At 33.6% G+C, this 27668-nt stretch overlaps 3 protein-coding genes and 1 pseudogene across 3 annotated transcripts; 3 read left to right on the top strand and 1 right to left on the bottom strand.

The window, feature by feature from the left end:
* Positions 1 to 3290: 3290 nt before the first annotated feature.
* Positions 3291 to 8153, bottom strand: LOC133173845 (growth hormone secretagogue receptor type 1-like). Its single transcript, XM_061308919.1, has 2 exons — positions 7838 to 8153; positions 3291 to 4171 (listed from the first exon to the last, which is right to left on the bottom strand). The coding sequence occupies exons 1-2, from the start codon at positions 8151 to 8153 to the stop codon at positions 3291 to 3293; spliced, it is 1197 nt and encodes a 398-aa protein (XP_061164903.1).
* A 5614-nt stretch (positions 8154 to 13767) lies between these two features.
* On the top strand, positions 13768 to 15157 carry LOC133173546 (uncharacterized; annotated as a pseudogene).
* Positions 15158 to 20199: 5042 nt separating this feature from the next.
* Positions 20200 to 21675, top strand: LOC133173399 (uncharacterized). The gene is made up of 2 exons (XM_061308378.1): positions 20200 to 20349; positions 20511 to 21675. Exons 1-2 carry the CDS (start codon positions 20207 to 20209, stop codon positions 21019 to 21021), a joined length of 654 nt encoding a protein of 217 aa, XP_061164362.1. The 5' UTR covers positions 20200 to 20206; the 3' UTR covers positions 21022 to 21675.
* On the top strand, positions 21021 to 21506 carry LOC133173844 (putative nuclease HARBI1). Its single transcript, XM_061308918.1, has one exon. The coding sequence runs from the start codon at positions 21021 to 21023 to the stop codon at positions 21504 to 21506; it is 486 nt and encodes a 161-aa protein (XP_061164902.1).
* Positions 21676 to 27668: the final 5993 nt, after the last annotated feature.

Raw genomic sequence — 27668 nt, 5'->3', positions numbered from 1 at the left:
GAGCCTTACAAACAAAGACTATGTTGTTACCAGCTTTGTCAGCTGGGACCAGTACATACTGATCGTGAAATCTATCTAATTCCTTTTTCACTTTTGAATTATTAAAGACAGAAGGATAAATAGTTTTCATTCAGTCCCTCAATTGCTTAATGCGAAATTTCAACATCCATATGATGCTCTTAATCCATTCTGACAAAGTGTCAAGGTCTTCTTTTTCGTGTTTGGCCCATAACCTGGTGTAATCTTCCACAGAATTCATAATATTTATAAAATGAAAGAACGGGGTTCCCTAAATTTTGGCCCTTTTAAAATAAGGCATTTAAGGTCCTCATTAATAACTATGTTTACATCACCAGTAAAGACGTGTCCAGCAGGACTATAGTTGTAGGGTGTAGAACACAAACACGTAGGAGGATTATGTATCAAATGTTCGATATCTAGGCACTGTAGAGTTTTATTTTTGTAATTAAAATGTTTTGAAACAGTAGTCGATCTATATTTATAAAAAATACAAGTGTGGACTTCAACTTGAAATATGGTGGAATACAAGATTGGACCCTTTTGTGATTAAGAATATTACTAATATTAACTGCGTCGATTCCTTTGTTTTTCAAATTGAAGTTTAAGGAACAAAGGGGTTGTCTGAGCAGTATTATCTTCCGTAAAACAAAGGTGTAATATTTCCATATTTAACATTTCCATAGGTTTAAAAAGCCTATGATTTGCAATATCCACAATCACAGATCCAAGCCTGTATTCTGGTGTCGAAGAATCCAAATATGGACTTTCCCTTAACCTTTTCAAATAGACCATATAGAACCTTCAAAGAGACAGAGTAAAGCTTGGTGCGAATGTGATGGAGACCTAATTGTTTATTTACATATGGTAGTACTCACCAATACCGATGAAAAGAAAACATCACTCATCATCACTTGAAAGATTTTAAAATGCATAAAATGAAAACAAATCTCGACAGTCAGATAAAATGTTTTCATTGTATATTTTATAAACAAACCACAAAAACGATGTTGGTGAGTACTATAAACATTGTAATATTGATAAATTGTGAATTTGACATTTTATTCGCTTTGCAAGTATCGAAAATCAACCCGAGAATGCTGCCTCTGGTTGGAGGCGGCGAATTCCCAGTTTTCTTTATGGCGCCGGTGTAAAGACGAATAATGACCCCCGTAGAATTATGACCGTGGGTCATTTTCCGACGTCGAAAAATGACTCCCGGTCATTATTCGACGTAGAAAAATGTCCCTTTCGCCTGTAGAAAAAGTGGCATCACCCTTAAAATCTGCATACCCTACGTGAATAAAAATGACCCCCGTAGAATAATGACCCCTGGTAGATTTGAGCAGAAATATATATTTTGGATTAAAAAAATTCAGAACTAATGAATCAAGAGGGTCATGGATCAAAATGCTCACCTGAGGTAAATTGAAGATATAACGATGATCTGTCGTTGTCATTTAATCTTTCAAATGTCTTTTATGGTGAATTGACAATGAACCTTATATGTGGAAATGCTTTCATTCTGATTGTCTTATATATCATTGTTTAAAAAAACTAACTTTTTTTTTTATTTTCGCTTATACTATCCAGAGTCCAGAGAGAGAGAGAGAGAGAGAGAGAGAGATGTTTACAATGTCTATCTATCGGTTAATTAAGTTGCGTCCAAATACCTTTTTAAGTCAATGATTTAAATAGTGTACATACATGTAATTTTCGGACAAATAGCAAAAGTGCCTCACAATTTTTAAAATAAGAAGAATTACTTTTTTAGAGACTTCTAAAATAACCGCCGTCACGGTAGTTCAGTCGGTAAAGCGCTCGCCGTGAGTTCGAATCTCGGCAGCGACTGACCTGAGTCGATAAAAAATAGGTAGCAACTGTTCCTTCGCCAGGCGCTCGGCACTTTGAAGTGAAAATTGCAGGTCTTTCGGATGAGACCTTAAAAACCGAGGCCCCGTGTCACGGCAGGCGTTAGCACGATAAAGATCCCTCACTGCTCAATGGCCCTAAGTGCCGAGTATAGGTCAAAATTTGTAGCTCTCCACCGGCAAGTGGTGGCGTCTCCATATGAGTGAAAAATTCTCGAGAGGGACGTTAAACAATAAACAACCAACCAACCATTTGAATAAGTGATATCACCTATTCGAATAGGTGATATTACTAAATGGCAATAAATACCAATGCTGCGCCTGATACAATAGAAATACACAATGATCCATAAATGATCCTGTAACGAAATTTTTGTACCTCTGCCCGTTAATTCACTCGTTCGTTGTGAGAAAAAGATTGTCCAACCGTTTCCATGGCAATGGAAAAAGTTTTAAAAATCTTAAATGTAAATGTAAACGCATTTGTGAAGTTTCACAAAGATTTAACAAGGCAACCGTGAAAATATTAGTTGACAATTTTTCCCCATGACAACGGTGGTCAGTTTTAAATATCAAAATGTTTAATGAATATCTAGAGTAACTGTACATGTTGATGATCGTCATTTCTGAAACGTTTCATTAAGTTTATCAAAGTCATGTCCGAGAAAATGTTCAGACAAAATAATTTAACAGGTCTGGCGATAACAATATATCTATTGTGCAATTTTAATTTTGGGCTTACGCAATAGGTCTAATAGAAATAAACATATGCAATGTTTTTAAACAAATTTTAATTGCTTCTTCGTCTAGTATTACATGTAATCAGATAAAAACGCAAGAGAATCCAAACCTTGGCATCAATAATCTACGGCTAGGGGGTCATTTTTCGATGACACCCCCCCCCCCGGTCATTATTCTACGGGGGTCATTATTCGTCTTTACACCGGTTCTGACGTTTTCCTGGCACGTAAGATATCAAAATCGTGAAAAAAAAACCTGGAAAACTTCAGATATTTCGGACTATAAAATACCAACAGTCACCTAAGAACGAGTTGTCGAAAATTGACTACTTCCGGCAGAGATCAACGCCGACAGGTAGACTTCATGTCAGAGAAATGTCACCTGACCCGTCTAAAAATTATGTCTAAATACCAATTTAATGCTTAAAGTAAATGGGAGAAGGAATAAAAAAGGAAAGCATCCTGAAAAAAAAAATAAATTTCACTGTTTTATTTATAACATCTCATTTCACTGTTAAATAAAGTTTAACGAACGACAGTAAATAAGCCAATAATTTTGAAATGTTTAATAAAATCTACATGGGAAAAAAAATGTTTAAAACACACATTAATAAAATTAAAGCTTTTCAACTTTTACATTTAGACGTTTTCTATAATATTGCTACAAAGCACTTTCAATTGATTTGTCTCTTTTGAACATGACCCTCGATTCCGGATGAGAGGATTCTCCCGTGGAATGTCGGGACCGGGGGGACCAGTGTGTACCTCGCGAACTTAAAGATAGTCGGGACAAATGGAAGCTACTCGTCCGATCTCTTAATCTTGGTAATGGGGAGTGAAATTCCGTGCAACTCCTCTTACAATGGCAAAATATGTCTGTCAGAGCCGTCTTGAATTTAGCAGACATGACGTTATAGATAATGGGATTTGATGCACTGCTGATGTACATGAGGACTCGAGGAAAGGTAATCAGGTTTAGATAACCTTCTAGTCCTAAAGATTGTAGCTCTCTGTGGTCTGCAACAATGATCCAAATTCCCACAATTCTCTGAGGAAGAAGGCACAAGAAGAATGTGACAATGACAATAATTAACATGAACACGATTCTACGCCTTCCCGATACTGTCTTCTCAGAATCCTGCTCCGCCCGGTCCTCTAGGAACTGCGCATGCCATAAGAGTTTCTTACACATCCGGAAAATAAAATAACACAAAATCATCAAAATTACGATAAAAAAGAATATAAAGATACCCAGAATATAAGCAGTTTTCCATGGACTGTTGATTGGCATTCTGCAAACTTTTATGGGTGTTCCGTCGAAGAATTTTGAGTCTCGATAAATGGCGATGAATGTTATGGGTAGACTAGCAGCACCAGCTAATATCCAAACTAAAAAGACAACGGTTGGCACCCTGAGATTTGACCAGAAACAGCCCGAACTCATGGGATAACAGACCCCTCTATATCTGTCGTAAGTAATCACCAGAATCGTAAGGACTGACGCCAGTGACACCAGGTGTTCCACAAATGGCACAAACTTACCTGGAACACAAAAAGTCTACATATTTATCCTGACATTTTAGTGCTAAATGTAGAAATCTAGATGATTTCATACTTGATGATGTTTTAGAAGAATCGGGAGCAAATAATCTACTGTCCTTCATAGACTAAGATATTGTTACAAATGAACCTTGCAGTAATCATTTTGGTAAATAGCTGATTCATTTATGTATAACTCTGGATTACAAATTGTAAATATTAGCAAAGAAAAACACTGTAATGGGGCTATCACTTTTTATAACGCAAATGGTATTAGCACTATTATCTGACCTACGTAAGAAGTCTACGAGGGGTGATCAAAAAGTTCGCGAACTATCTCTATGTTTACAGAACCACAATTCAGATCAGAATGAAATTTGACACACATAATAGTCATACATATTTTCTGTAAATAGCACGTGTTATGTAATGTTTCGCTCCATGTTTGTGACGTCACAATATGAAAATGACGTCAATATGTAGGTGACTTGTGACAAAAAATGGTTTACTCAGTCGTACTCGAGCAACGAACGGCTGTAAAGTTTAACGGTGTATCTTGGAAATTTCTTTGCAGTAGCATATAATAATTTGTAAAAGGTTAATGAAGACCAAAGACTTGCCAGAAGTTTAATCATTAATTGGATCGATTGTTTTAGTGAAGAAAGGGAGATGGTTAAAAATGACGTTTGTTCTCTTGCCCAGTGAAAGCAAGCGGGGAAAGAGATATGTCCTTAGTTGAGCAATTCGTTATGAAAGATCGCCAAGTTACAGTTAGAAAAACAGGTAATATCTTAACAATAATATAATTATTGAATCCCTAAAATATCGTTTACTTTGGACTATAAACATATCAGGTATGATAAAAAGAATGCGCCCATACTCTATCCACATTGGATAAACGACGCTCCCAAGAAGACTCGGGTTTTGATGCTCACCATGCTCATTCAGGGGATGGATATCCTTATCCACCCATCCTATTGCCGAGATTTGGCTATTTTTGACAAATGGACTGTTCTTCTTTTAAAAAATTACTTGCATGGTAAGAAATATAAGACTTGGAAAAATCTTTCAGCTTCTGTGAACAGTTATAACACTACGCAGCATGTCAGGTGACCGCGCATGGGCAGAACGGTGGCAGATGTGCATTAAAATCGGAAAGGACTACTCTAAAAAATAATGAACACTGTAACCTAATTTTATATCTTTTATGGAAGTGTATAATTTAATTACTACTTACTAGTAGTTCGCGAACTTTTTTATCACCCCTCGTAGATATTGTTTTTCATTTTTGATATTTTTTTCTGATTATGAACTGTCCTTCATATACTAAAATATTGTTTCAAATGAATCTTGCAGAAAAAGCATAGATAGGGCAAGTAATAATTTTGGTAAAAAGTTGTTCCATTATGTGCAACTACTGGATTACACATTGTAAATGGTAGAAAAGAAAAATATTTTAGTGATGCTATCACTTTTTACGGTATAATGCAAATGATACGAGCACTATAGATTATCTGTAAGTAGACTAGATGTAATTTTTGATTTTTAATATTTTTTTCTGATCACACACCACTCATTTTTATCATTTTCATAAAATGTCTTCGATACGGGGGCATAAAAATTAACAACGCCGTAATAACTCCTTGGGGACGCAGCTTAGTGTGACAGAGCCTTAAACAAACCACCTGTATAGATTTCTTGAGCAGTGGCTCTTCCTTCAATAAAATATAATGACGTCCATATCAATTATAATATAAATTCAATATAATATATAGTACTTAAACTTACTTTATTTGATTATTCAAACAGGCCTAAATATAAACAATAAAATGTATTAATTGCAGAAAAATATCCTGAACCCTCTTAAGCAAGTAGTGAAATTCATCTTTAACTTGATAATTGCACAAATAAGACACCCTTTTATTTCATTCAACATAATATTATTCCATCTTAGCTGGAGGTAGATCAATTAATTATTGACTTGAATCCTTGCGGAAATAAACATAAGGTGTTAATTGAAATGAGCCAAAGGTGCTTTTAACTAACTTTCTAAAAATTTTCATTTTATCCAGCATACTGTAAACAAATAAAACACTAAAATGGTTTGATCTGCATACGTGCAGCTAGGGGACATTTGATGTGGACACATGGAATGCTAGCTGCAGAACTGTTGCGTTATGGTTTTATAGTTTAGTCTTTGACCATAACGCTACAGATCCCGTCATGTAAATAAAGTGCAATTAATTTACGGTGCAAAATTTTCTGCGCACTTTGAGAATGTATTTGGCCATTTTCCAGCATTGGTCAATAAACGACCTTTCATTCCCTAATTCTAGACATATTCTATAACCAACCTGAATATTTTATCCACCTCCTAACCCTAAACATAGTCGTCTCTACAGACCAATAAACTCGCTGGCTGTGAATTTTATGCCATCCGACAACAATTACATGTAGTTGTGAAATCGTAAGGGGCGGGGCCATGGACAAAAATACTAAATGTCTTAATTTATTTTTCAAAACTAGATTTGTTTAAAGTAATATTGTACACAAAAAGACGTTAAAGATTAAAAAGAATATAATATTTAAAAATATTTCATGTCTTAAAAAAGAGATCAAACTCCTTTTTAAAAAGTATATTAATTGTATTTATTTTGCTTAAGTTAACTCATATTTGCAAGCCAAGGGTTTTTAGTTCCTCTTCTCCAAAAACCCTTGGCAGATTTCGCCAATGAAACTTTTTTGCACCGATTATAGCCACCCTTCATCTTTATTCTCCTATGTTGATAAACGTTTTATTACTTTTTGTAGTTCTCCTACAATTACTATCGTGAACACATTCATTTCTTGTTAACAATGGATGCTGTGCTGCAGTTCAAGGCTGTCGGAACAGGGGTGTGTTGGGTGCGATCGCACCCCCTTTAAAAAAGTAGCTAGAGAAAATATTTTATTTATTTAATATGTGAAAATGCACCAGAACGATCAAAACGGTACCCATTTCTGGCTTAGAGGAGAAACCTGGTGACGACCCTGAATTTGAAAGCTATTATTACTTCTGATCTACAGAAATACTCTCTTGGACGGCGAGGCGGAGTCGATAAAAAGAAAAAAAATAAAATTTTTCAGTGGATGTAAATATTCTTAGAGGATGACACTTAGAACTGTGGGTTGTTTTTTTTTATTTTTAATCTAAAGTTGAAAATGATTACATGTCAGCACTATTAGAAACTATAGACTGACTTCAAATTTGAATTCACATTAACTTTAATTGTGTATTTCTTTTTAAGCTCTTTCAAGAAAGCAATTGCCTTTTCATACCTCTCTTGCAGGCTTGAAAAGTACTTCCCACTTGTTGGAAAGGCCAAAGATGCTGCGATTAATTGGTAATTAACACGGAATATTCAAAACTCAGTGGATTTAATATTTCGGCTGTTTACAATATTTGGAAATAAAAGTGAAGTAATTAAAAAAAGCATGAATTTATTCTTTACAAGTAAATATCTAGTTTAATTTTTATGTCTCTCTCTCTCTCTCTCTCTCTCTCTCTCTCATTGCATCGCTGATTTTTTTTTTTCTAATTTTGGTAAAGGTTAAATTTTGGTAAAATCAACTAGTATCAAGAGCTGCCTTTATCAGTAAGAAGTAATAAGAATGGGAAAGGTCACTTACACATGAATTCTCCAAGATACCAAACTTCTTTCGCAAAAAGATCGATGGCGGCCGACGGCATGCAAACAAGGAGAACAAGGAGATCTGCCACACTTAAGTTTGCAAACAGAAAACTCATTCGGGATCTTACACGTTTAACAGCGCAGACGACGACAACGACTGAGATGTTGGCGATGAATCCAGCGATGAAAATGAAGGAATACATTACACTTGCAACGATGATGATATACTTTGGTGGTTCTGGAATGGAGAACACATAAGAAAAATTTCTGGTGTGGTTTAATATCGTCGTTGAATTTTCACTTGCGTTTTCCATCTTGTTCATTTAACAATGTTATATTGTTTCCATAGTCTAAGCAATGGCAGCGACAATTAAATAACGTAAATGACCTACGCAGTAGGCATAGCAGTTCTCATTGGTTCTTCAGCTAACGCCTGTCTTTTGAATTTACGTGTAAATCAATATCAATTTATGCCATATTCAAGAAGTTTTACAGGTGCATGTGACATCCGTCAGATGTAGATGCGGGGATTGTTTCTAATTACGTATAAAGCTGACGATTATGACACTGAGTGTGTTTCTACAGGTCACCCCTAAATGTGTTTAAGGACTTTTCCTTTGAAGGGAATATTCATATATATTTACATTTTAAAAATTTATTAATCAATTTGGACATTTTCAGTCTTTCTACGAAGATTGCATTCAATATTATAGACAACGTTAGAAGAATTATCACTCAGATCTTCACATGCTTTACCATTATTTATTTATTTATTTAATTTATTTTGACAAAAACCACATGTGGCGCAAGTCATACATACAGTAAACAAATATAGTCACATAGATTTTCTTATATTACATGCAACACGTATGAGATTACAAATATTTCTTGTTGAATTAAGAATTTCGTAAGATAAACATGTAAGTGTTAAAAAGTGTACAATATTCATTTAGTAGTTGTTTATAAGGAGGACATACAAATAAAAAATGATGTTCATCTTCAACAACAGTTTGACAATTAATACAATATCTTTCATCTCTTGGTATAATTGGATTAAAATATCTGCCAACCTCTATCTGTGATTCGTGGGCACTTATTCTTAACCGAGGCAAAGAAGAACGATTCTTGGAAATGGAAAAATTTAAGTATATGGTTGAATTTCAAGCTTGTTTAGATTCTGTGGACTTATTAACTGGCTGTAGAATGACAATTTTTTATTACCTTTTTCTTTGATAGTTCTAATGTCCCTGAAAACTATATTCTCAAAATACTTTTTCAAATTATTTTCAAAATCATTTATAGATAATGTATTAGCATCATCCTCGCAATGTCATAATCAAGGTTTTGTGATTTCGCAACTCCACACAAACCCTTGACATAAGTCGTTATTTAAAAGTTAGGTTACACATGACGTAATGGGTAATTATAAGCTAACCAATGAGAATATATTTTTCAAATCCGTCGTTTTTGAATGGCCCAACTCCAGAGCATATCTTTTGTGATTGTTAGGAGGACGATCTTCCAAAAATTAATCCCCGATGTTTCACTAGGTAGTCACAAATCCTACAATATCGACACTTTCCATTTTATAAAGACGAGTCATATTTGTTTACAAAACTTACCTGCAATAAAAGCTGTTTTCTAATTGGTTCCAGTCCTAGACCAGGAACAAATGAAATAGTAGCTTTCTAGCCCAACTTTTAAATAGCGACTTTTGTCAAGGGTTTGTGTGGAGTTCCGAAATCACAAAACCTTGACATTGTGAGGATGTATTTATTGTATTAGCATTTGAACCAATACCTTCATCAAGTATTCTTCGAAAACAAATTTGCCAATATGTTTTTCCATTTCCTGCAAGTTTTTCATCCTCTAAATATGCATGTTGTAAAAGCAATTTTGAGTTCTCCTGATCTGAAACAATTTCCTGTAATCTGTAATAATATTTAAATAATAATTTATATATTCTGAAAATAATGGGAAGTGCACCAAACTCTAACTGCTAAATTAGAAGCTTTATTATGAACCCCTAAATGTCTTTTAAGTTTAAATTTTGAATTTTTTTCAAATGGAGTTTTGTCAAAGTCTTTTGTCATATTTTAAAACTTTGTCCTGTGAAGTTGTTATTTAAAAAATTTCTGGTTATCAAAATATCACGTTTTACATTTTGGTACAACATTTGGAAATAGAACACATTGTCATGTGTCCAAATATAAGTGAAGCTGAGCTAAACACAATTTTTGTAAAGTAAGTTGAAGGTCAAAGGAAAGGTAAAGGTCAAAAACAGACAGACGGAAGACGGACATGACAAACAATATATATGCCCCGTCCATATTTGGGGGGGGGGGAGGAGGGGGGCATAAAAATCCTTGATGGAATAACTATAATTAAATCAGTGGCGTCCAATCATTTTTTTTTTCAATAAAGCATGTTTTAATAAGTTTTTCCTGGAATGTGGCCCTAAATTGCACTGTATTTTTATACTTATTAAGGAAGCTCCTGTCCTTAGAAGAAAAATAGAATAAATATAGGAATCTACAGTTAATGATCTATTTTGTAATGAATTAAAATATAGTTTTCTTAACGTTATATAAGACCAAGATTAAGTAATTGAATACATTATTTCTACTTTTTTCCCAATGTAAATAAACAACAGTGATTTCTGTTATCAAATATTTCACTATCTTTCAACCGTATTCCTGAAGAAATAAGGTGTGTACCCTATGGTGAAAATAAATTAGATACACGTTAAGTAAAATTTGCTCCTTTTTATGATATATTGTTCTCATTTTTCATGAGTGTTTAGGGCTTCCTTTAGGGTATTGTGATTATCAAGACAGATTTGATAGCTCTGATTATGACAGAAATGTAGTATTCAAACTTCTTTGAACAGCATAATACCACCGATATAGCTCTGTTCATGACGTGATAACTCTTTCCATGTCGAGACGTATATGTAATTTTCAATAAATATTTATATTATGGGATATTAGCTGTTAATATGTATACATTTCTGAGAGACGCACTTTCTTTGATAAAATGTAACTAAATGTTGAGTTCTGTTGCTTAGAAGTTATATTTTATCTAACATTACACATCACTGAATATATTGAACTCGATCTAAAAAGACGTTCTGTTGCTGAAGCATATTATTCATCTAGTATATGACGTCATTCAAGTTAAAACATCATAACGTTTTTTTTTTTGGGGGGGGGGGGGGTTGGGGGTTGGGGGGGTTGTTTTGTTTTGTTTTTTTTTTTTTGGGGGGGGGGATTATAGACTCGTTAAACAACTTAACGAATTTGAAAGCAGCTTTATCAAAGGTTCTCATATTTCGACACATACGACACATATACACTCGACGCTTGTGGCCTTTGGACATATCTGTAGATGTCACACCCGCTGTCACATGATAACAGGCAAAAGGGTGCTAAAACTCTTGATATTTTTTGACTCCCTCATACAATTTGCAAATAGATAAATAATAAAAAAAAATTACGGATTCTTGTCTATGTTTCGAAAGGTTGTGATAATCTGAAGCGTTAACTCCTAAGTTCTGTCTGTGTTGAGGATTCTGGAGCAGAAAGATTATGAACCTGTATTGGTGATATAGTTGCTATTCTATGAAACGGGACAAAGAAAGCATTGTTCAAATTAATGACATTATGCATTTACTAGAGTTGTAATTTTTCTACTGCGGTCTACATTACTTTACAAGGATAAGCAGAATAGAAACTTTGTAAAAGAGGTAAGATTTATGATAGTCGACTTTAAAAAACGATATATAATTATTAAACAATTCAAAATGTTTCTCACGTCGAAATATATACATTGAGTGATCTATATGTAGCGACTATAGTGTGTGGCCTTTTCATTTGCATACTGGAAACTTTATTTTTTTGTTGCTTATGATCAAAATCTAGTCTAATTTTTTTTTTCATACAGAACTGTATTCGGCATATATCCAATATTAATTCATATCAAACAATTTGCAGTCCCTAATTAAAAAGGACTGCAATATACTATGCATGGACCATAAGCATGACTGTGTTTCTAACATGCAGAAATCTAAAAATAATATGAGTGTAATGAAAACATGTGTTGTTAGATAGATTTCCTTCGCCTTAAAACATGTAATGAAAAAGGTGAAGATAACGAACAGTGATGGATTTAAAAAAAATCCTGCAGACAATACAAATCTATGAAAGGGCATAGATCATACGGATCTCTGGAAATTCCAGAGGAGGGATCAGGTGCCTAGGAGAAAACATCCCGTGTCGACCGGTCACACCCGCCATGAGAACTATGTATAGACGGAATATTCCGTAGTCAAATTTAGTATAATAACAAAGGTCTAACAATTGGTGTGAAATATAACAGTTATACGTTATATTTAATTGCTAACAAGGTCATTATAACGACCATAGAATTATTTACGACATGCATGCTGACATTAAAAAATGTTGTTGAAATCCCTGTAACATTAACTTATCTGTCAGTAGCATGCCTCGGTTTAAAAAATTGATCGTACTCAGAGCATGCTCTTGAGAATCGAACAAGTTAGGAGACATATACACCATAAATTATGCAGATGATAGTGGAATATGGAATATCACTACATAAACAGGGAAAGTGTTAAAGTAGCCTAATTGCTAAATATATGCCATAATAAATAATTAATAGAAGCACGGCCTGGATATCAAATATATTATATATAGACTTAACCCTTAACCCCGGGTTAAAGGGGGATCATCTCTATGTATGTATTACAATTACCATTCATATGATTGAAAATTGCATATGATGCATTGATCCAACATCTCTCCCAAGCAGAGTTGCCGTTTGTTACTCTTTCGGACACCGATATCAATCTATTCTCAAAAGAGTCTAATATTTCCAATGTTTTACTGAGCATTCATAAAAGAAATCGATGTTTGATCGCAGACTGAGATATTGGACCTGTCGATGAGATATTGCACAGCTAACATCACATATACTAATTACATCGATATATCGTTTCGTTTCTTTCCATAGTAATAATTATAAAACAGCAACACGAGTTAAGGAGGAACAGGACCGTGAGCTGAAAAAAATCTAGTCAATCATTTTTTTTCATATTTTGTATATTTTTAATTTAATATGTCGTACATATCTTAAAGCCATCAGATTTCTTGACTTCTTTAAGAGATATTGCCATACAAAGGATAACTGCACTTAACACTGGGTTTGGGGTCTTTTCCCGTCGCTTCTGCTGCTTTTATATCTTAACCTTATTTCACTTTTGTATATTTACTATGGAATTCTATCAATTTGACACCAAATTTAAATGTTAAAATGATTTTAGACTGTGATACAATCGAATAATTCTATGTTTTTTGTCCCTACTCCTTTCCAAATATAGAAATTTTACATTTGCCTGCCCTTGATTAAACATTAGGTATGCATGAGAGGTGGAGCTAACATTATAAGAATGTCTCTAAAATTCGACTAGATAAATAACAATGACGTGTTAAAATACGTGATCACTCTTTCCCATCTCTCTCTTTATCCTTAATGGCAGAATTACACTACTATAGTATTTCCAAAGGTTTCAAAACGAAATTAACAATATGAGCACGTACATATAAGTAAAGAATATTTTGAATCGATGCCTGACAATTCAACGTGTACGAGAAGAGTGTCCTAGTTTGCACAAAACATGCTATCTTACAAGTCACGTGACGGAATTTAGTATTCACAGGGCGACTTCGACTGGAACTTTAGTTCATACTCGAGTTACGTCAACAAATTCTAAAAATAGATATTTTGTTAAACTTACCCCGATACGAGCCGAATAGCAATAGATCTTACCCGAGTAAACTCAACAATGGACGAAAGTTTTCCCCATTTGTACATATTGTATGAAACTATTATTGACGACGAAGCAGGAGAGAATATCAAACGATTTTATGCTTTCATGAAGCATACTTTTCTGTTTTTATTACTGAAAACGAGATCAACGCCATTAAGAATATTGGGATATGCGGAAAATACTGTTCCACTGTTTACAACAACACACTTCAAATTTCACTTTCGAATTAGTAAGGAAATGTTTGAAGTAATACTGCAACAGATCGGAGGAGAGCTACTTCCTACACACGGAGGTGTTTCTGATGAGACAGACCCATCGAAACAGGTATTATTATTTCTATGGTACATAGCAAATCAGCAGTCTATGAGAGAAATCAGCCACTGTCAACAGTACATGCCACATTGAAAAGAGTCAATAATGCTATTAACGAAAAATTATGGGATGTAAGTATCTGTATATAAATGAGCATGACGCAGAACTGTTAAATTCATAAAAGATGATTCTCAAATATTTGTATGTTTTTTTTCAGGTTATACAGTGGCCAGATTTTAATGAACAAAATGAAATCGCTAGAGAATTCCAACTTCGTTGTGGACTCCCAGATATAGCTGGTGTATTAGATGGTACACACATCCGCCTGGCTTCTTGCATCAGCGGTGATACTGACTATATGAATAGAAAACATTTTCCATCCAGCTTCAGGTTTGTATTATCATGTGTAAAATTAAATTTTCCTCTTTATATTTATAGATAATTAAAGTAACTGCTATTATGTCTCTAATATTTAGCATAGCTGGATCTCTGAAAGCTTGCAATTGTTCTCCCCTTAGATCAGAGATCCCTGGGTCTATGAAGAATAAAATCTCAGTAGATCAGATAAGATGGAAATTTCTCAAGGTTTGTGTTCCTACTTAAATAATGATATTGATGTACTATAATTTTTGTATCTTCATTCAGATAGTGGTAGACCATGACATGTTAATCACAGACATTTACACTGGATGGCCTCGGTCAACCTATGATGCGAGGGTATTCAGAAATTCAAATTTATTTGCCAATGCCACCACAGGAAATTGCATGGATGTCAATAAGTACATAATTGCTGGCAGTGCTTATCCACTGAAACAGTGGCTCATAACTCCCTTCAAAGACAATGGAAGATTAAACGCTCAGCAGAGAAGGTTCAACAGGGTATTATCATCAGCAAGGCAAGTGGTTGAACGTAGCATTGGCCATCTTAAAAAACGTTTTAGGCGTTTGACAGAGGTCACTATTCATCATCCAGAAGAAATTGTAAAAACTATTGTTTCTGGGTGCATTCTACATAACTTATGTATCATTCATGAAGACAGTGTGGAAGACTTTGTGGAAATAAACAATGATGGTCATCCAAATCACTTTCCTAACATATATAATGATGGACAAGATGGAATTCACAGACGGCAACAGCTTATGCAGATGTTGCCATGATGGAACTGTACATTGAACAGTCTGTATTACCTATTGATGTTGCTTACTTAAGTGGTTGATAACAGAAAAGCTTGTAATTAACATCTTAATTTTAATAATAAAACAACAAGAAAAAATAACAACTGTGTTCAATAACAAAATAAATGAAAAAAAAATATCAAAAAAAATGACTAGAAAATTACAGGAATACTTTTCCTCTGTGTAATGAAATCATGTCAGAATGACTGAACATATTCTTAGAACTATAATATGTATATTATTGCAAGACAAAAAATTGAAATAATTATTTGGAAGAAAACATCTTTAAGATTATGTATCAAAATCTGCTCAGTGACCTAAAATTTACAATGTACACATATTCTCAAACAGAATGTCACTGTATACAACAAATCATTTAAAGCTCAAAAAATTGCAATACCATAGGCATATGAGACTCTAAATTGAAAAAGTGTATTAAATTAAAAATTAAAAAAGAAAACATTTCAACATCTTACGGCACAGGTCCTTCCTTGCAAGTTATGGTAGGTGTAAATTATACTAATTAACACCTTCAAAATGGAAACGCCATCATGAAAATTAATTTTAATCTGCATTTTTTGTTTTTGAAAATATATCAAGAAATTTGTCAAATCTCTCCATTTTTTCTTGCTGATGAGTGTTCATCTGTTCCACCATCTTCTTTCTAATATCTTCTAACCGCTCAAACATAGATGACAGAGATTCTGATTTCCTTTTCCTTAGTCGTTCTTTACGTGCAGACTCCTTGTTTTGTTTGGGATCTTTAGTACCATCTACTACGGCTGAATCTTTGGCTGCAGAATCCAGTGCAGATAGGTCTGAACCACTAGTTGAAAGTTTATTTTCTTTTTTGCTGCTGTCATATGTACAAGCGGCCCTGGAGGAAGCTTTATGTCCAAAAATCTTGTCGAAAGCATCTAACTGCTTCCATGTTATTCTTTTGTTACCAGTTTTGTTATTTTCATCAAGAACTTCGCGATATTTCTTTTTTTAGATTTTTTCACTAATTCATTACTTGAGATCTTGTCACTTTAACACCATTGCGATACATGTTTGTTGTGATTCTTGCCCATAACACTTCATGATTTTTTAGTTTATGAAATTCATCATCAATATCTTCTCTCGCTGATATTAGTAGTTTTTCTTCTTCTTCTGTCCAGATGTGGACCTGAAATTGACGAAAATGTAAAAGCCAAAAGAGCAATTGAAAGGTGCCAAAAAGCAGTGGGAAAATCAGGGTTGTGCTTAAGACTGCTACTTCGTGTTTACGGGTCCTTTATTGGGCCTATAATGGGAATTTATAAGCACAAACAAAACATGTGTGTAAGGACATGCTGCTCTTTAAATATTCAGAATATAAATAGTGTTTAGAATTCTTACGGCATTTTTTCATACTTCACAATGTATATGGATTGGATAAATTACGCACTTTTCAAGACAGCTTCAAAAAAAAAACGGATATGGGAAAAAATTCTATCAATAAATATTTTAAAATTTACGATTGAACTGAAGTCCTTCTTCGTAGTAATTAATTGTAGCAATATCGTAAGATGAAGCTTACCTCATTATCACACAGGACATTCTTGAACAAGACATAAGCGTGGTAAAAACGCTTCATGTTTACATTTTCCGAGTACGGGAAAAACAACTGTGACGTCACACGAAAACTTACACAAGCGAAATGGAATATTAAGGTCAAGATCTAGTAAATGGCTTTAGACTGACTTTTTGGTGCTAGATCCATTATGACGTCATAATCAATTTCAACTTTCCTTTTCCCGTACTTTACGGCTCTAATAGAATTATGTAGAAAATAAAGTATTTTCATGGAATTCAATTTGAAATCATGTGAAAAGTAATCCCGATACCTATATTCAATTTAATACTATTTTAAAGTAGAGGCCAAGAACATGCAAATTACCGTTTTCTGAGAGACTCTAGGCAATCTGGATCCATTTAATTTGTCTGATATGGAAAAAAATCCCGTATTCTTGACTGGTTTTCTTAATTTTCCATTGAAAATGACAGTTTAAAATATGATTTTTTGGGTCTTGTTTACCTATAAATTATGCCCCGAAACACCTTATTCTACCAAGCTAAAGTTATACAGCATCATTTAAGGAATTTATTTATCAAATCTGAGAAATCTGTAGGCACCTTTCGATCATTTACTAGATCTTGACCTTAATTCAGATAATCTTTGCTACCTACCATGTAAAAATTATTCTTGTAATTCCTGCTTCAAAAAATCCATCACGATACATTGGCTGAAATCTTTTTTAATGTAATACCAGGGACCTATATACTTAGTATATAGGTCCCTGGTAATACTGACCAGGTGTACTTGATCTCACTGCACCGAGAGATCATATATGACGTCACTGACTTGTTAGACGGCAGCGTAAAGAAACAGAGGGGTGGATCAATCGATTTCACAATTTTAAAATATTTACACAATCGTTTAAAACTATTGAATATTTTACATAAAATGTTTAAGCTTAACAAGTTGAACAAAAATTACACAAATACAGGTAATTATATAACAACGTTTAGCACCTACATGAACAGTGACTATGACATCAATTGACTATGACGTCAATATAGTCAATTGAGTCATGTGACATGTGTCAAAATTTATAATACCGCGGGTATGATTTTTTAGTAAAACGTTAATTCTGCGTTATTTTTTGGATTTTTCTTATGGAATACATTGTAAATGTGTACTAGAAGAATAATTTATGAAAAAAAATACATAAAAATAATTTTTGATCTGTGGGGCATATTGGAGGGGGGGGGGGGTCCTGTCCACAAATACCTGTGTTTTAGACTGCCTTTTTGATGCTAGATCCATTATGACGTCATAATCAAACTAAACTTTCTTTTTCCCGTACTTTACAGCTGTAAAAGAATTATGTAGAAAATAAAATACTTTTCTGGAATTCAATTTGAAATCATGTGAAAAGTAATCCCGAAACCTATATTCAATTTAATATTATTTTAAAGAAGAGGCTAAGAACATACAGAATACCGTTTTCTGAGAGACTGTAGGCAATCTGGATACATTTAATTTGTCTGATATGGAAAAAACTCCCATATTCGTGACTGATTTTCTTAATTTTTCATTGAAAATGAAAGTTTAATACATGATTTTTCGTCTTATTTACCTACAAATTATGCCCCGAAACACCTTATTTGACCAAGCTATACTTATAAAGCTTCATTAAAGGAATTTATTTCTCAAATTTGAGAAATCTGTAGGCTCCTTTTATTTACTAGATCTTGACCTTAACGTAGAACCTACGTCGTATGACGTCATATCAAGTAAATGAGTTTAGACCGTCTTTTTTGGTGCTAGATCCATTATGATGTCATAATTGATTTAATATTACTTTTTTCCCGTACTTTCTCCAAGACTGTCTCATGTAATGAAGTTACACAACTGTGATAATGTGAATGGCATGCAACTATTTTGAAGGCAATCAAAAATCCCAAGAAATCTAAATAGTACAATATCTTGATGAAATGTGTCTGAGTCAAAGATCTGTTAAAAATTGTGTGTAAATTTTATAATTTCTATCATGAAATGACGTGCATTCCCTTTCATAATTATTTGTTAATTATTCATAATGGTTGGTGTATAATAATAATGTTTCCCTAAAATATCATCTTTTTAAAGAAAAAAAATTACATTTTTTGATAAATTTTCACATTGTAAATCTGAACGTAACCCCAAACAGTCATTTAATACTTGAATCCTGTGTAAGTGCAAAAAGGTCAACAAATGAAGTATTGATAAATAGAGTGTCTCTCATTCGTTTGCGGGGAAAGGTATATATTTTAATCCCTTTTTGTAGTTATTTTGGGTATGTTCTTCATCATATTAAAGATTGAAAACATTCTGACAAAGACTTTTAAAAAATATTTACAAACTTAGATGGTAAATTTACTCAAAAAATATTGAAACAGGGTATTATTTTATCTCGGAATAATTATATGTTTCGGAATTTAACAAAATGTTGTTTATTGATGTAGAACACATCTGTAGATTGTAGAAGCAGATTTGCAGTTGAAATTTGCCGTAGAACCCTTTTCTAAATAATGGAGATGAATAAATCATGCTGAACTGTGCCTTTTCTTGTATATAAATGTGTTTAATTTATGTACGTGTTATATATGTTCTTAACTTTATTCTTCTTTGTTCTTTATTTGGTACTGGGATATGTGTCTACTTTTATGTGTTTGTTGAAATTGTTCTACGTTCCGTAGTCGTGCCGGGCACGGACTACGCACACTGCGCATGCGTCCGATTCGAGTCTTCCGCTGTGTTGCCTTACTTAGCAAATTTGCCTACTACCGATTTCATAAAGAAATAACTCACGAAGAACGATAATACATACCAATACGTATTTAAAAGGACCACTGCAAACACTTACTAATATCTTTACCGCTTAAACATCGTTTAAATCCAGCGAATACCTAGAAAAACGCGACCATGTTAACACCTCACAGGTGAAATAGTACAATATTATTGTTGAAATGAGTAATGTCATTTACAAGTTGTTATACTATCCATTGGCATATCTTTTCTTTATTATTGTAATAATTTCATACTTGTCTGTTATGGGCTCTAAATTAGAAAATAAATGTTCTGTTCTGTTCTGTTCTGGTTCCTACATAGTGCAGCAGTTCGACGTCACGTTTCAAAATACGACGTCACAGGTACTCTGTTTTCCCGAACTTTCTAAAGCAAAATGGCGAATAGCATTGTAAGTAATATAAGGTATTATGTCGTCGTAAAATAAAACACGTAGTTTATTCTTCTTGCTAAAAGTTCCCTTTTACCTAAGTAATCAAATTTCACAAAAGGAAACGGAAGTGAAAAGTTTTTAGTACAGAAAACAAGCTTTAAAAATTGGAAGATCCAGGATCCGCCCGCTTGTTTCACCTCAGCTAAGAAGTGCATATTTAGGATGCGTTCCATTCATTCGTTACGATTCGATTCCGGACGTTCTGTTCTCCGTGATGAATGGAATGAACCGGAACAGAAGAGAAATTTTCAACATGGCTGCCAATGGGCGGAAAACCTGTCTGCTTTTTGTTTTATTTCAAGATTCCGACACTGACTCTGATTCTGAGGACGAAAATATCTTATTACCTGCACTAGCAGGCGCTATGTAAGTAAAGGCTATTTATGAATCAATTAAAAACTAAAAGGTTTTTGATCACGTGTGTTTTATAGTGGCTTGGGTATTAGTATTGAAACAAAAATGAAAAAAAAAACTAAATGAGGTTGGCATATGAAATAAATATTCATTTGGATGTTTTTTATTTACAGAAAGAAAGAAAAACCAAAAATATATGGATATGTGGAGGATGTGGTTCCCCTTTATTCTGATGCTTCATTTAGAAGAATGTTTCGACTGTCAAGACAGACATTTCAAATCCTCTCTTCATATCTAGAGGAAGTTCCAGAGATGAAGAAAGACGGTAATGGTGGTAAAGAACGAATGTCTCCACAAAAAGATATTTTAACCACATTATGGTACCTAGGGACTCTCGACAGCATTGACAGGATAGCAGACCGTTTTGGCATTTCGCCATCCTCGGTAATCAGGGCTAGAGACCGAGTTATGAATTCAATTCTAACTCATCTCAAGTCAAAATTTATAAAATGGCCCAATCCCAATGAATTAAATCAAATCGCAAGCAATTTCCAGCAAAAGAACGGATTTCCAGGGATTGCTGGTGCATTAGATGGGACTCATATTAGAATAGCAAAACCAACAAACCATGTTGGAAGGGATTTCCTTCCTTGCAGTTACAAGCGGTATGCAAGGAAGACATGATGTTTACTCATGTATTTACCGGATTTCCAGGAAGCTGTCACGACGCAAGAGTTCTTAGGAATTCCGATTTATGGGAAAATGGATTACAAATGATTCCAAATATATACCATATCATAGCTGACGCAGCCTATCCACTAAGAATATGGCTACTCACTCCCTACCGAGACAATGGTCACCTGACACACGAGCAACGCCGCTATAACAACTACCTGTCCAGCAACAGAATGGTAATTGAGAGAGCATTTGCTCTTCTGAAGGGTAGATTCCGCCGATTGCGTTTCCTGGAAACCCAGAAAATTGAGTATGCTGTCAAAATTATCATGACCTCTTGTGTTTTACATAATGTCTGCATTTTCAACCATGATGAAGTCGACGATTTCATTCAGCAAGATGTTATTGCAGCAAATTATAATGTTCCAGGAATCCAGGACTGTGAAGCCCAGGGTGTACAGAAACGTAATCAAATAGCCAGGAATCTTTTGTGATAGGCTAACTTCAGAATGAATGCATCATGTTTTTAAACATCATATTCAATAAAGAATACAGTAACTGTTCAATACAATTTAATACAGAAAAATATAACAATGTAACAAAACTCAACAAAAGATGTCAAATCGAACTTATATGTTTTTTTATGTAAATAAAACTATGGAACATGTCAAAAAGAGTAAGATATATCTTGACAGGTATTTAAAGTCAGCTGTAAAAAGTCCTTTACAGATGTTTTGATGAAATTTACATTGTAATCCATGTATTAAGACTACATGCCACAAACATTCTTTTCCTTACAGCTTAAAAGATAATAACAACAAATAATACTTAAATTCAATATATCATGGTCATGGAAGAAAAAAAAGATTGTTTCTCCAATAGACATTGCCATTAATGAACGTAATACAAGGTCAAAAAATTAATTATTCATTGCAGCTGCCTACAAATCCACTTATAGATTCAATGAATCTAACCCCCCACCCCCATTTCACCTATTCATCAAACTTATTTTTTAACACTTAAGTTTAAGAGAATTTAGTTGTCTAAGCAATAAATATTACAAAAATTTTACTTAGTTCTCAATTATGTCCATCAATGAACTTGGTTAGGGACTCAAATAAAGCAGGTTGGTGCATTCAAGCATCCTTTAAAAGTCACAAGATTTGTAATGTATAAAAGCCAAACTATTTCTTTAAAAAAAAAAACTATCTAGCCACTCTTAGAATTGTGGGTAAACAACTGCAAACAAAGTTTTTTTTTAGCTGTAGCCAAGTCTAAATTACATGTAATACATTATCCATCCATGTTTTTTTTTTTCAGTTCCAAGCAAGTAATCATGAACTAATGTAGAAAAAAATGTTTAATACTTGGACATAATAAAATAGAAAAATGACAATGAAAATAACCTATTTGGGAGTTTGTAGTAAATAATAAAAACTATTTGTTAAATTGTACCAAAACAAAATAAAAAATGCAAACAATTCTGACTAGCAATTATCCAATAACAGTTTGTGTAATGTATAGTACATAGTTGAATTTTCAGGAGAATAACTTTTCCTCTGCAAGAAAAAAAATCAACAAACAGATGAAACAAAAACAACTGCATTGCTTTCAGTGATAAAACGAAATATTAAAAATCCTACCACAAATACTTTGAAAAGTTTTATGGCACAACTCAGAACAAGTTTTAAAAAATGAAAGAAACCATTCACTATTTTGTGCCCTTGTGCTTAAGAGTCTATGTAAAAAACACTTTAACTTTTTTCGCAATTCTTGATCTGCATATTGGACAGACTTCTAGAGCTTTGCTGCATGGAATACAGCACACAAGGTGGCCACAGTCAACAAACACTACTTCTTTTGGATGACTTTCTTCCATGCAGATTTCACATTCACCTGAAAAGAGATTATATCAACAAAAATTAAACAGGAGTTCCTATGAGCAAAGTCAAGATCATGTAATATGTAATCTTTAACATGGAGTAAGAACTTGTAAATGGATTAAATGTAACAATAGTACATGACTGTACATGTATTGTAAAAATAATGACCAAACGCATGTAATGGAATGTTTCCTACTCTTTGATTTCAAGGAACTAAATGTGTACATGTATTTAATATAATAATGTTAAAATTAAAATTAGATAATTCAATTTTCTAAGGATTTACACAAAAAGTACAAGTAAATACATGTAATAATAATTTTCAGCCATATGCATATTTTAATTTTATCATGTAAGGATATTTGTGCTGAGCCAAGGTATAAGGAACACAACACTCACTAGTGATGTGCTCCCATTGTCTCAATGAGTTTTTTCATCAAATCCATCTTTTCATGATGCATTTTTTCTTTACGCTCACTTTCCTCCTTTCTTCTTTTTTCCTGATTTTCAATAAAGTTTTTCATTACATCAATGACCTCTGTTGAAGTAGATGTACGCTTTCTTTTCTTTGGATTAGTACCTGAACCTGATGGTGTGGGCGTAGACGACCTTGAACTCTCATCGTCACCATCCTCTGAATCGTTGGGAACTTCTGCAGAAATTTTGGAGTCAGTGCTACATGCAGTTACTTCTGGAGTAATGGCAGGATCTTTGGAATATATTTCATCCAATTCAGACTCATATTCAAAACGCTTTCTTCCAGTTCCACTTTTCTTCTTATTGTCTTTGACTGCTTTGTATCCTCTCTGCAAAGTCTTCCATCTCCCTGAGACTTGCTCATGATTATAGGAGTATCCTTCATCTTTCATCCCTGTGGCAATTTCCTCCCACATGGTTTTCTTCTTGATCAAACCTTTCTTAATTTTCTCTTGATATGTTTTGTATTTGGTTATTAGAAGTAAGGTACTAGAGCGTGTCCAAGACATACCTATATCCGCAGTACTGCATGAGGCAACTTTACTCTCCTTTTCATCTCCTAGAAAACATTAAAATTAATAAATATATACTTTCAATGCTTAACATTTAAAAAAAATACATGTTAGACACAACCTGTTACATGTATTTATTTATGGTGTTTATTCCAGAATATGAAGATCATATACTATATAGAATTACTTCTTTTGAGTAACAGTTTCAATATTTTTCTCTTGATGTGAAATATATCTACTACTATGTAATTAGTACAAAATTAGTTACTACTTATTATGGGAGGAGGAAATATTAATCTCTTGAAAGTGCAACCTCCCAGGTATACTAATCTGTAAAATTTTTAACTTTAACATTAATTACCTGATGATGGTGTCCCTGCTAGTGGTTTCTGACATATGTGCTCAGACATCAACTCCATGTCGTTGAAGTATATGCTGCACTTGTGGCACTGGGTTACCGTGCGTTTTTTCATTTGACTTTCGGCATTAATTTCATGTGCTGTTTGTTTTGTCACAAGAATGGAATTATTTTCTCCGCCTAAATGAGAAAAAATATCTTTTATACTAATAGTATACATTAATTTCAAAGTACATACTGCTGCATTGCAAATTATAAAACTCAATTGCAAAAGATATAAATGGCAGAATTAAAAAGGGGGAGGGGTGCTAAAAGGTAAACCTTCATTTAGTTAATACCATTTGGATATGCTTTCAAAAAAGACGAGGAGATTCGAAAAAAGATCGCCACTGTGATCGACCCCTTTCCCTACTATTACAATTTTTACTTGTCCTTTTTAATACACTTTTTTCCTCGTAAATATGTCATTTTTTAGGTTTGTACCCCCCCCCCCACTTTCCCTTTAAAAATCTAAGATTTTCTTGACCCATCTTGGGCCTTTATGATGGCTAATAAGGTGCGCACTAAATATCCCTATAAATTTAAGTTTTTAAATAAGCATTTGCAGTAAAACGTATACACAGTAACAAAACTCACTTGATTCCGTTATGCATCTATGCATTTTAACATCATCTATGCTGGAAAAGTACAAATTGCAGTCTTCACATTGATAAAGCACGTTTTTCTCCGCCATTTTTGTTACGTAATAATTCCCGCTGCACCACCTCTTTAGAAATGACAGAGAGAATCCGTCCGGAATCGGATTCCAAATCGTTCCATTGCAATTCTACGCGTTCTGGACTTTCGGAAGCGTGAAAGGAACGCACCCTTAGTGTGCAAGTCTCAAGCTTCTGTGACGTCACGCTCACGAACCTGTAAAGGAATCAGATATTACCAGAAAATCTGATGGGATAAATTAGCCATATGAAAATAAATAAATAAAATATGTTTAAATTTAAAGTGTGTGAGCGTGTGTAAAGTAACCTGTTTTAAAGCCATGGTTTTTACGATCTGCATGAATGTAGGTATGTAAATTTATAAGGAATAATGTTGATTAAAACAATAAAACTTGCACACTTTTTGATTCCTCCCACTTTTCAAAAGTTGGTAACTGGAAAACGGTATGGAATTTGACTGACCTGTCCCAATAAAAAAAGCATTTCTGAATTTAGTGCCCCCCTTTCCAAAAGAGATAGAAACTGAGAGAGAGACCACATGCTGAATACGATTTGCCTATATTCGTTGAAATTTTGAACTTAATCTTTTATGTCAATTGAATAAAACAGAATTTATTCTTGAATAATATTGCTTAATACGGTTCAGTTATTAAGTCTATAAACGACGATGTTTGAAGAGGTATTGTTGTGATTTTCTATATTCTCTTTATGACCAGTACCCCTAAAAATGGCTGAAAATATGTAGTCGCAGTGTAAAATTATCATTCCAAGTTGCACAGGCTGCACTACATTTAATAACAAGGAAACATACCATATATTTTTAACTGATTGATAAGCGAGTGCTAAAGTATTGTTCTGCCGCCTACCTTCAAGTCAATTTCAAAAGTTAACATATCTGAATGATTTTTCATATTTATATAAATATTTATGTGAATTTTCGTAAAACATAACTTAGGCCATCATTAAAAATATCTTTGTTTCCCCTGACCCGACCCTAAAATTTGAAGTTGGGTAGGTAGGTAGGTAAATATTTTTTTTTTCTGACAGCAGCTTTGAAAATACATTCTGAATTTCTGATAAGAACGGGTTTTCATGAAATTGTATTTTATAAAAGTTGATAAACATTAAAAAAAAATTAAATAATCTTCTTAAAAAAACTTTTCAGTCGGCGGGATTTAATTGGGGCGGTCGCGTTAGGGGAAACAAGATTATTTTTTATTTTGGCCTTATTTGGGAAAACAAAGAGAGATAACTCTTTAATTTGGGTAGAAATAGCGTTTTTCACTATAGAAATCAACGGAAAACGGAAAATATTTTTAAAACATCCCCCCCCCCCCCCCCGTGAAACAAAAATTCCTTTTTATGGGTTTTATGAATTTTTATTTCACAAATTCCTACCAAAGCTTTTGTTGTTTCACGGGGGGGGGGGGGGGGGGGGGGGAGGGGCATATGTTTACAGACAAAAAAAAACTGCAAACTTAGTCTTTTTAAATTTTTAATACCAATTTCAAATGAGATTACAAATAAGTTTTTTTTTATATAAATCTCTTATGTTGAATTTTACATAAGTTAAACATACGGAAAGATTTTAAGGGTCATTTATCCATTTCAATGCGTTTTTGAAAATCTAGCGATTTTAAAGCCTGATTTCATTAGATAAAATGTTCAACCCCCTTTTAACTGTTTAAAAAGAGTCGTAAATAAGAGCAGTCAAGTTTTTGACACTGTTTTAAAATTATTAATTAATCAATAATGAACTCTTCTTTGCATTCAATCAAGTTTTAATGGCTAAACTGCCATTTATATGGAATGAAATGGGTGCAAAATGCAGGCGGGAATCGAGAGTTAGCGTGCGTGGTTCTTTATCATTTTGAAAAGTTTGAAAATCTTGTGACAAAGACTTTTACGACATAGGTTCTACCTTAAGCTATAAACTAAAGTATACAAATAAAACGCAAGTAGTCGTAACAAGTTGGAAAAGCCAATCTTAAGATGGAATTACCAACTTTAAAGTTGGAAAAACCGAGATTAAAGATGGAACTACCAACTCAAAAAGAATCTGATATTTTTGTCAAAATTATATATATATATATATATATATATATATATATATATATATATATATATATATATATATATATATATATATATATATATATATGACTTTGATGACTAATTGTAGATTTTACTGTACATAACTTCTTTGAATTTCTAGGAATAAGAGGAATGAAGTTTTTTGTTTTGTTTTGTTTTTTTTAAATACGCGAATAAGCATGGTTTACATATAAGAGAAATGGTGTCGCATTTGCAAACTGCATTTGTCGCATTTTTAAACTAGTATAATTTAAAATGTTTCGAAATAATTAATACTTTTTGATAATTATTTTAGAAGATGTATGTAAAACATAACTAATATAAAATAATATATGTAACGTTGGGGGCATCCTCGCAAGCCAGGGGTCCTGAGTCAACACGTTGCCGTTGGTCCAACGGCAACGTGTTGATTCAGGACCCCTGGCTTGCGAGGATGCGTTGGGGGTATCAGGTCTAAATAAAACGGTGGGGGGGGGGAGGTATGGGTGGCGCTGGATCCGCCTTTGATCGATCCGCCACCAACCATGCGTTAATTAGTATATTCATCGGCTTGTACATTATTTGGAACCTTCAAAATTCAAATCTAATGATTTGGGCACATGCTTATGTAGACGAT

The sequence above is a fragment of the Saccostrea echinata genome, unplaced genomic scaffold (assembly GCF_033153115.1).
Source record: "Saccostrea echinata isolate AGI-Se365-2 ecotype Australia unplaced genomic scaffold, CSIRO_AGI_Sech_v1 ptg000056l, whole genome shotgun sequence".
Classification (NCBI taxonomy): Eukaryota; Metazoa; Mollusca; class Bivalvia; order Ostreida; family Ostreidae; genus Saccostrea; species Saccostrea echinata.
Note: the sequence above shows the minus strand (reverse complement) of the source record. Positions and strands in the feature narration are given on the sequence as shown.

What these genes read in the sequence shown, in the direction of transcription:
- LOC133173399 (XM_061308378.1), top strand. Translation starts at nt 20,207, where the DNA reads ATGAACCGGAACAGAAGAGAAATTTTCAACATGGCTGCCAATGGGCGG. An exon ending in CCTGCACTAGCAGGCGCTAT is followed by an intron (nt 20,350 to 20,510) that starts GTAAGTAAAGGC and finishes TTTTATTTACAG; the next exon opens with AAAGAAAGAAAAACCAAAAA.
- LOC133173845 (XM_061308919.1), bottom strand. Translation starts at nt 8,153, where the DNA reads ATGGAAAACGCAAGTGAAAATTCAACGACGATATTAAACCACACCAGA. An exon ending in GTATCTTGGAGAATTCATGT is followed by an intron (nt 4,172 to 7,837) that starts GTAAGTGACCTT and finishes TTTGTGTTCCAG; the next exon opens with GTAAGTTTGTGCCATTTGTG.
- LOC133173844 (XM_061308918.1), top strand. Translation starts at nt 21,021, where the DNA reads ATGTTTACTCATGTATTTACCGGATTTCCAGGAAGCTGTCACGACGCA.